This window comes from Ascaphus truei, chromosome 7 (assembly GCF_040206685.1).
Source record: "Ascaphus truei isolate aAscTru1 chromosome 7, aAscTru1.hap1, whole genome shotgun sequence".
NCBI lineage: Eukaryota > Metazoa > Chordata > Amphibia > Anura > Ascaphidae > Ascaphus > Ascaphus truei.
In genome coordinates this window covers 3,020,243-3,031,228 of record NC_134489.1, presented here as the reverse complement: position 1 = coordinate 3,031,228, position 10,986 = coordinate 3,020,243, and the positions used below count along the sequence as shown (strand labels likewise).

Genomic DNA, 10,986 nt, shown 5'->3' with positions numbered 1-10,986 from the left:
TAGTATTTATTTTTAAAAGGTATGTAGGATACATGTGTTGGAGTTTGTCATAAAACATTTTTAAGTGACTAGGGTTAGCCACAGAATCATTATACACTTGAAAAAGGGTTCCTCCATATGTGTAACGAGCAATCCTCCCAAATAAAGTATCCACCTGAGCTCAACCGGAGTACTCAAAGCTCCATATTAACAAAAACCCAGTCCATATAAAAAAAAAAAGACCAATCCATATAAAAAAAATCCATATAACTCCACCCTAATCCATATATATATATATATAAAACAATCTGTGTATGTATGTATGTATGTGTATATATACACACACACACACACACACACACACACACTCACACACACACACACACACACACACACACACACACACCACACACACACACACACACACACACACAGTAGTGCTACTTAGTGATGTGAAAAGATTGTGAAACTAAAATATAAACACATAAATTATGAATGTGTCACGGTAACTTATGACAAGATATAATAGACACCAAATATCTGGGTTGAACTGAACGAGGCTTAGATATAATAAAATATATTTATTCCTTAAATAGGCGAACACAGCAATATAGTACAATTAACAGGCAATAATGTAACACTTACTTAGGGTTGGGGGATGAAGAAGTATCAGATAGCAATTCTCCAGCAATCCGGTGACATTCAAGATGAAATCAGAAGAACCAGGACTGTAGGGTTGACAATCTTATACTATATTAGTGAAAGCACTGTATGCCTGGATGTCCGGTGTCCCTAGGGGAAATCTCATGGTCCCTTGGGCCGCCCGCCCCCGCACACCTCTCATTGGCCTGAGGCGGAGTGACGGGCCACACACACACACACACACAACACAGCAGCTCTATACACACACACACACACACACACACACACACACACCACACACACACACACACACACACACACACACACACACACACACACACACACACACACACACACACACACACACAACACAGCAGCTCTATACACACACACACACAACACAGCAGCTCTATACACACACACACACACACACACACACACACACAACACAGCAGCTCTATACACACACACACACCCCCTCTGTCCGCCCCCCCCCCCCATCACGTGGCGCGCCCTGCACTGGCTCCGACGGAAAGCGCGGCCCTCCTACCCCAGCCCGCTCCCTTGCCTCCCCGGCGCTACCACCCGCTCAGGTAAGTCACTGCGCGTCCCGCCTCAGCCTCAGGCCCACTGCGCGTCCCGCCTCACCCTCATGCCCACTGCGCGTCCCGCCTCAGCCTCAGGCACACTGCGCGTCCCGCCTTAGCCTCAGGCCCACTGCGCGTCACGCCTCAGCCTCAGGCACACTGCGCGTCCCGCCTTAGCCTCAGGCCCACTGCGCGTCCCGCCTCAGCCTCAGGCCCACTGCGCATGCCGCCTCAGCCTCAGGCCCACACAGGGCGCTTCCTACCGCCGCTCAGCCGGACGGCACATCGGGGACCAAGCGGGCGCCGGGGGGGGGGGGGTGAGCGCGAGTCTCAGGCCCACACAGGGCGCTTCCTACCGCCGCTCAGCCGACAGCACATCGGGGGACCAAGCGGGCGCCGGGGGGGGGGGGGGAGCGCGAGTCTCAGGCCCACACAGGCGCTTCCTGCCGCCGCCTGCACGCCTCACTCAGCAGGAACGGACATCGGGGGACCAGCGGGTGCCGGGGGGGGGGGGGGCGCGAGTCACGGGGAACGGGGGTGGGGCGAGCCGCGAGTCACAGGGAATGGGGGGGGGGGAGTCACGGGGAACGGGGAGGGGCCACCAGCCGAACCAGTAGGGGGACGGACGCACGGAGGAGGGGGGGGGAAATGCCCATACATAAATTATGACAATACATATGCCCACTGCTCTCCACCCCCCCCACTCCCCTTTCCCCCCCCCACTCCCCTTTCCCCCCCCCCCACTCCCCTTTCCCCCCCCCACTCCCCCTTTCCCCCCCACTCCCTTCCCCCCCCCACTCCCTTTTCCCCCCCCCACTCCCCTTTCCCCCCCACTCCCTTTCCCCCCCACTCCCCTTTCCCCCCCACTCCCCTTTCCCCCCCCCCACTCCCCTTTCCCCCCCACTCCCCTTTCCCCCCCCACTCCCTTTACCCCCCACTCCCCTTTCCCCCACTCCCCCCCGCTCCCCTTTCTCCCCCGTCCGCTCCTCTTCTCCCCCCGCACGCTCCCCTTTCTCCCCCCCGCTCCCCTTTCCCCCCGCTCCCCTTTCTCCCCCGCCCGCTCCCCTTTCTCCCCCTCCGCTCCCCTTTCCCCCCCACTCCCCTTTCTCCCCCCCACCCGCTCCCCTTTCTCCCCTCCCCCCGCTCCCCTTTCCTCCCCTCCCCCCGCTCCCCTTTCTCCCCCCCCGCTCCCTTTCTCCGCTCCCCTTTCTCCCCCCCCGCCCCGCTCCCCTTTCTCCCCCCCGCCCCGCTCCCCTTTCTCCCCCCCCGCCCCGCTCCCCTTTCTCCCCCCCGCCCCGCTCCCCTTCTCCCCGCCCGCTCCCCTTTCTCCCCCGCCCGCTCCCCTTTCTCCCCCGCCCGCTCCCCTTTCCCCCCCGCTCCCCTTTCTACCCCCGCCCGCTCCCCTTTCTCCCCCCCGCTCCCTTTCGCCCCCCCGCTCCCCTTTCGCCCCGCTCCCCTTTCTCCCCCCCCCCGCCCGCTCCCCTTTCTCCCCCCCCGCCCGCTCCCCTTTCTCCCCCCCCCCGCCCGCTCCCCTTTCTCCCCCCCCCGCCCCGCTCCCCTTTCTCCCCCCGCCCCCCCTTTCTCCCCCCCCCGCTCACTTTCTCCCCCCCCCCCGAAACCTTTACAACAAATACTCACCTATTGTTCCACGATTTATAAATAATATTATCTATTACGCAATTACATCCCGGCAAACGCCGGGTCTCTCAGCTAGTAGTTTATATACCTTTGTAACCCTATCCTTAAATTGAACACAGACTATTGGGGAACAATTATCTGTATCCAATCCCTACGTGGGAACATAGTTTAACCCATGCCCCCAGCTAGTAAGCCCATTCGTACTGGGACTCTGAGGGTCTTATTTCTGTAGCCCCACATCTAATCAGGGGCGCCGGACAGTCTACCTGATGAAGTATCTGGCAGAATCTTCATTGTTTGTAAGTGTAAAATATAACACTTACAAACCACTCCAGTTTGATACTTCTCGCCCTCATGTAAACAGTTAGAGTGGCGGAGTCTTTTGATCAGTACTTGGTTCCTAGATTTTGGGTCGCCCCCATGACCATTTTGCATTCCTTTGTGTGAAGGAATCTTCGCGGGTTTTTATTTGAATACAGTATTAAAGTTAAAACACCACACATATTAAAATATCCGGGTCAGTTAGGTCCAGCGGGTCCAAACTTCCCAGACCTTACTGCCGGAACTGGGACACTATATGGTCAAGTTCAGCCCGTTGCGACCTTCAGAACCAGAGATACACAAATACCACTTAAAACGTTTCATACTTTAACACAAAAATTCTCCGCTGTAAAATAATCACAGTTTTTCACTAATCCCCATTGAAAACAATGGGCTCCGTCGCCATAGAATTTCAACGGTAATCCGCCGCCGTGAAGCCTATGGGGTTTCTCCGCCATAGCCGGTCAATGGGAACCGGCCGCCATTGAAGTCTATGGGAAAAACTCCCGAACCTTTATGGTGGTTCATACTCCGTCGGGTTGGTCAGAGAGGGCCAGGAATGGTTTTGCAGCCATGCCAGAGCAGTGACTACAGGCACCCCAAACCATGGCCCTCTGGACCCTCCAGAACCGGAGATATGGCTATGATTTGTAGGGTTTCGGACTTAGCCGTTTTCTCGTGCTGCTTCTGCCGCCGCCATTGTAACCTATGGCGCGACCCGCTCTGCCAGCATGACCCTTTCCGGGGGTCCTGGATTCTGGGACCCGGTGGTGGTCGAGTGAGGGGAGGCCTTGGAACTAGGGGCAAAAATAATTTTATTTCTGGGTGCCCTAGAACCTAAGATTCCCACGCCACTTGACGTTGACCTTGACTAATCAGTGATGAAAGCTCTCTTTCAGACAATGTATCCGCTTTGCGGTTTCGCGGTTTGGACGGCTGCCAACTCGTTCCTGGAAAGCGCCGTCGAGGAATCTCTATTGAAGTCAATGAGCCCATTGACTTACAATGGGAAACCGCCGCTTCTCCTCTTGGACGCCATCTGCTGGTCTTTGAGGGAAACAGGTCCAAAATAGCTAGATCCGCCATTGAAATGAATGGAGCTCCAATGGCGGCCTATGGGACCCTGCAAAATGGTGCCTGAAAAGGCGGGAAAATTAAACAAAGGGCTATAACCACTATACAACTATTAACCCTTGCCCTCCCGGATGGATCCCAGTGTGTGTGTGGTGCAGACACTGACATTATAATGAAACATGGGAACAGGGGAACATACATTTTCATGACAGAGCAAGATGTAAACCACATTCCTGGACCACAGTCCAGTTAACCCCTTGCCTCCCTGGTGAGGTCAGGGGGTGGCCATATGGGGTGCAACCCCTTTAATACCGGGCCATTCCCCCTCTCCCTCTACACCTCCCCTTCTTAATGGGTGACCTGTGGAAGGCTGCAAAATGGAGCCTGAAAAGGTGGGAAAAGGGAACAAAGGGCTATAATCACGAAATTAACATTAACCCCTTCCCTCCCGCATCAACCCCAGTGTGTGTGTAAGTGCAAACACCAGGATGAGACTATACATTTTATACAGGGGAATAAACAGTTGGATACTGAAGTGAGGTAAAAACACATTACTGGACCCCTGTCCCGTTAACCCCTTGCTTCCCAAGTGACAGTAGGGGGTGGCCAAATGGGGTGTAACCCCTTTAATCCCGGGCCAAATCCCCTCTCTCATGACAATATGGTAATCTAATAATTAATAAAAACAAACGAATAATGCAATAAACATAACAGTGTTAAGTCCAAAAAGGATAAAGTCCAAATGTCTCCACTTGATGATGGTTCAGAGGAGGGAAAGATCCCAACAACACAATGATCCCAGGAGCTCCTTGCTGCTTCACCTGCTTCATACAGCGCTTCCACTGCAGCAAGGGATTTTGGGAAATGCAAATGAGCACACAGTGCCACCTTTTGTCTCAAGACCCCTTTACATGGTTAAACCCGTAAGCCGATGCATGCTGCTTTAAACACCGCTTTTAAACATAGATAGTGTATATATATATATATATATAATGTGTATGGGTGGGAATATGTGTATGGGTGGGAATATGTATTGGGGCTTTTTTTTTTTTACATGAGATATATATCTATATATATCTATATATATATAGATATATATCTCATGTAAAAAAAAAAAAGCCCCAATACATATTCCCACCCATACACATTAAAGAAGCCCCCATACACATTAGAAAATAAATAAAAACAATACATATAAAAGCCCCAATACATATAAACCCTTACATTGGGGCTGGTGTCAGGCCTTTGGCCCGGCCGGTGGCTGCGGGAGGCCGGCGGCTAGACAAAGCAGTTGGGTCGACGTCTCGTGGCTGCTGGGCCCCGGCTCTCCCCAGCTGCAGGCCTCTCCCTCACTCTGTCCCACGCTGAGCGTCTGACTTTAGCACACGCCAGGCCTCTCTCATGCTGGCGCGCCGGAAGCCGAGAACAGCTTACTTCCGGTGCGCTGACCTCAGACGCTCAGAATGGGACAGTCAGTGTGGAGGGAGGCCCACAGCTGGGGGAGAGCTGGGGCCCGGCGGCCATGAGATGTCTGGTCCAATTGCTTTATCTGACCACCGGGCCTCCCACAGCCGGCGGACCCCCTGCTTCCACACTTATCCCGGCTGCGCCCCCCCCCCCCCCTGTCGGCGGACCAGAACCCTGTACACGCCAAGCACTTGCTCTCCCCACCTTTTAAGTCGAACATTAAAACTCGCCTCTTAAATGAAGCATTTTAATAGCCTAAACTCACGGCTACTGTTCCACACTGTCACTCCTACCAATCAATGTGGCCAAGCTCTATATCATCTACTGCACTTATTCCCTCACCTGCTGCCTCTGTAATCACCCAACATACCACTTAGATTGTAAGTTCGCCGGAGCAGGGATTTACTTTCCTATTGTCTGATTTTGTTTGTTAACCTTATTGTGTTTGAATTCCCTGTACTGTATGTTCTCGTAAAGCGCAGAGTACAGTTGTGGGCGCTATATAAAAAGCATGGATTGCCGCTTTAAAAGTTTAAGTTGCGAATGACAAGTTCCTGGTGCTCTAGCCTTGCTGATCCTAGCATCCCAAACTTGGATCCGGTCAGCAAAGGGTAAAATTTAAGTAGAAAGAGGAAGCACTGGGCAGCATAGGCGTAGTCTAAACTCACCTTTTTTTTATTCGTACGACGGTTATTAGAGCAGGTACATCAACATATAAAGTTTCCGGAGTGCATTCCGTTTCCTCAGATATGTGCACCTATGAGCTAGCAGCACAAACTAAACTGCTGCTGAATATAGTCCCGAAACAAACACTGACCGAGCCCACCTCACTTCTGCTCGCGGTATTAAATGCCACCTGATCCAGAGGGCTTGTCACGTAATCGCTGCACTACATTTCATTTTATTAGTTGGTGCTGCTACCAGTTTTGCCTATCTTGTAAAATTGCCTGAATGCATAGATCCCTAAATAATGACAAAAGGAATATTTTTACAAGCGTATGTATGATAATGCTCGATCTCATGTTGTGATGTATATTTCTGTTCCTCTGCCCTCAGGAGCTGATGTGTTATAAGTACAATAAGGGGGACAAGTGCAATCAGCGGGGGAAGCCCCCGGGGGAGTTTCAGCTGCTCTGGCAAAGGAGTTTTCCCAGCCCACTGCTCTGCATGGCGTACGTAGATCTGACCTGTGACGGCCTCTGTGAGCTGGCCATCGTGTGCCTGAAAGGACTGCATATTCTGCAGGTAGGTGAAAAAGTATATAAAGTGCGCAGCTATACCCTACAATAGTGTATAAACAAACCAGTGAATAAAGTGCAATAATGCACACCTTTAACAACCGTGTATAAAATAATATATTGTAACATACAATAACCATATGTGTTTTGAAGTGCGTATGTAGCCGTATCAGATGGGAGTAGCTCGTTCCCCCACAACACAGTGCAACCGCAATAGTGGTGTATATCAAGATAATTTATCTAAATCAAAAAGGTAAGTATTCAGCATACATCAGGAAAATAGAACATGTGCAGTGTATAGAATAACACATTTGTTACCACACGGTGAGACAGGCTGGAACGCGACCCTCTGGTAGGTAGTCACAGGCGATGTCAAGACGTCATCACAGCTCCTCGAGGTTGGTAGTCGGCTACACAATCGGTCCGTCTGAGGGTGTGCGTCACTTCCTGGGAAATCTTTTCCGCTAATGGCCTGAGTCCTTCATCAGGGATGTGTAGCGTTTCAGCTACGAAACGCGTAGGATTAATGTATTTTACAATTGTTATTTTAATCTATGATAGATTTCATGCCTGCATATTCTAACAGCAATTGAATTTGTGATACACCGCGGAGGAGCGGCTGTATTTATCTATCAGCTGAGACTGTGCAGCTGATATTACGCACTCTGAGGTTTTTCTGTTAGTCACGTGATATTGCTAGATCCTGGTCTCATGGACTAGCATTGCGTCATTGATGCGCGTGCAAGACCCAAGCTGGACTAGCTTGAATCCTTGGAAGTAACTTACTCGGGACTCAGGCCATTACCATTAGCGGAAAAGATTTCCCAGGCAGTGACGCACACCCTCAGACGGACCGATTGTGTAGCCGACTACCATCCTCGAGGAGCTGTGATGACGTCTTGACATCGCCTGTGACTACCTACCAGAGGGTCGCGTTCCAGCCTGTCTCACCGTGTGGTAACAAATGTGTTAATCCATACACTGCACATGTTCTATTTTCCTGATGTATGCTGAATACTTACCTTTTTGATTTAGATAAATTATCTTGATATACTTCACTATTGCGGTTGCACTGTTGTTTTTGTTTCTGCAGGTAGGTACCTGGGTCTGCAAGCCCGTGCAAACAAATATATGTAAGGAACACTTGTTCAAGTCTTTTGACTTGAAACCAAAAGTCCCATACGTGAAATGCCAGCTTTAGATATATTAACCAGTAGCCTACAACTCTCATCTGGAATATGCATCAGATTTCACTGCAACTTCTGAGCATCATATGGCAAATCAGCTTGTGCTAATTGCATGGAGCTTCGCTGAATAGGTTTCTTACAGACTGTAAAGGTTGAAATGGTGATTGAGGAAGCTCCATGTTAATTCTTCATACACAGACCCATGAGGCAGCATGTTCTACATACTGTGGATACATGGATGCGTGTATGCATGCTGCTCCCCTGCCACGTCCTAACTTTAGCCAATAGACGCAGTGGATAGAAGATGCCATTCTGACACTCAGCTGAGAGACAAAACAGCAGAAACTGCAAGAAACACAGAAACAGAGCAGAGAAAAGTCATGTTGTAGAAACTGAATATTTAAAGAAGACGTGAATGTTACAAACTGAGAAACGAAGGAACAAAAACAAACAGTTGTTGAATTAACAAAATGTTCAACAGAAGAGCGGTCCTGTCCAGTAAACTGCAAATCGTTCTGATCACCACCTGTGATTCTGTATATTAAAAAAGACAGGAATACATGCTGATGGAAATGAACGGGAGAAAGACTAAAGTATGAGTGTTGTATCTCCCATTTCTTTCCATTTTCCCTGTCACTCTTTCTGTACTTTTGTCTGTATATCTGTTCTGCGCTCTCTCTGCTAAGTCTATTTATTCTCCTACAAATTGGTGTCATTGAATCTCAAACAGCACACACAGATACTTGAACATACTTGAAAACGAGGCGTAACTCTCAATCTATTACTTCTTGGTAAAACATTTTATAAATAAAATAAACATGTTTCGGGTAAAAAAAAAAAAAATGTGCCATTTGGAGGTGTTTTTTTTGGGGGTGGGTGACAAAGTGGCGCCTCGTGTCTTTATATCTTTTTATAGCTCCATATATGTACATAGCACGTCACAGCAGTAATGACGTGACATAATATAACACATAATGGGAATAAGCGCTCCAGACCTGAAAGTAACAATAGGAAAAGGAGTCTGTGCCCCGAGGAGCTTATAATCTACGTAAACCTCATACCATTGCAAGTCAATCTACTCCATTAACGATTTCTCTCCCCATACAGCACAGCTTGACACAGACAGCGCGCTTCGTCATTTTGCGTCTTCGCGAGAAGGTGTCTCAGCTGAGAGTGTCTGAGACCTCGCTCTTCCACGAGGAGGACGAAAGTGACAAAGTACAGCAAGCAACACAGGACTGAATACATTAGGAGATGGATTCCTTGCGCTCATCTCTAACCGTGTAGTACAGGAGTGGCTAGCTCCAGTCAAGGGCCACCAACAGGTCAGGTTTTCAGGATATCCCTGCTTCAGCACAGGGATATCCTGCAAACCTGACCTGTTGGTGGTCCTTGAGGACAGGAGTTGGCCACTCCTGGTGTAGTAGGATCGAGCAGCCTGACTCGTATCATAGACGGACATAACATTTATACTGAACAGAGCTTTTTTTTTGGAAAGCAGTGAACTGTGCGCCCCCCCCCCCTAAATCCCCCCACCCCCAACCAAAAAAAACAATGGTTACCAAAAACTCATGAGCAATTATACATTACACTATTTCGGAATAGAAAAGCACAATAACCCAAAGTATTTGAATTTAATATATTTTTTAACATTTATGTAATGAAAAAAATCTCAGTATCCTGCAGTCTTATTCTCAATACGCAACTGCGTTCTGATATGAAAACGACTGCACTGATATTGAACCAAAAACGTGTTTCTATATACAGTATGCTGCTCCTGAATCCCTGAGCATCTGGTGCGGTAATAGTGTGAGTGATCCTAAGCTGCAAGGCAGGAGGAGGGGGAAGGGAGAGAGAGTGTGACACGACTTTCAAGCAAAGACATAAATTGCATTTAGTGCTGCAGGGTCTGATACATTTTAATGTACAATCAATGTTTGTAGAAGATCTTGCAAATACTCTCCAAACCTCACAGCTCTCTTCAAATAGGGCACTTCTTGTACAAACCACAGATCTATGATGGATGTAGATGTTTGTTCATTAAAAGCGATCACAACCTACTTGACAGGTGCTCAAGTTCAGTCCATGAGGGTACCAAGAGGACAGGTTTTCAGAGCAAAACAAACCCAAACAAGTTGTCTTAGTGATAATTATGGCTGGACTAATTGGTTACCGATGTGTTAATTAGGGAAGTCGGCAAAACCTGGCCCATCTCTAGCTTCAGCACCCCTGACCCATAATTTGTAACAGGCAGTAGCAGATGTGATACCTAGATTCTCCTGCCTTACTGACGGCTGATGTCGCCTGTGCCTCCCGATCCACACTCCCCCGGCTTTATTTTTAATTAATTTTCAGTCTTTGAATGCAGGCAGCTCGGTGTTGAGGTCAGTACTCTGGAGTTTGCACTTATTGGTCAGGCCCTTTCTAATCATGCAGACAATGAAACCTTTAGAGCACATTGCAGGCCCCTCTTGCAGCAGGGGGGTTAATGTAGTTGAAGTGTGTAAATTATGTTTTCTGTTAAATGCTTCTGAATAAAATCATGTCAAGAAAAATACACTGGCAAAATCTGTTTCTGTATTATATGCAGAGTAGCATATATCTTTATTAGACGTAGTGTGTATATTATAAGCAGTGCAGCTAGTGTATCTGTTTTATATGCAGAGCTGCAAGCATATCGTAATGATGCACAGAGCAGTGTGTGTATTTGTACAATATGCAGAGCAGCACATGTATGTGCATTATACATACATCAGGGTGTGTTTGCACTACACGCAGAGCAGCGGGTGTATCTGTATTATACATAGAACAGAGGTTTATCTGTGTAATATGCAGAGCAGCGCGAGACTTGTA

The 10,986-nt window shown here is 48.9% G+C and overlaps 1 protein-coding gene across 1 annotated transcript in view; it reads left to right on the top strand.

Moving 5' to 3' along the window:
- KPTN (kaptin, actin binding protein) overlaps nucleotides 1-10,690 on the top strand; it is a 40,834-nt gene extending 30,144 nt beyond the window's left edge. The window contains exons 10-11 of the mRNA XM_075606809.1: nucleotides 6,765-6,953; nucleotides 9,241-10,690. Of these exons, the coding sequence (XP_075462924.1) occupies nucleotides 6,765-6,953; nucleotides 9,241-9,375 (324 nt within the window). The 3' untranslated portion in view covers nucleotides 9,376-10,690. The remainder of the gene's footprint in view (nucleotides 1-6,764; nucleotides 6,954-9,240) is intronic.
- Nucleotides 10,691-10,986: the final 296 nt, after the last annotated feature.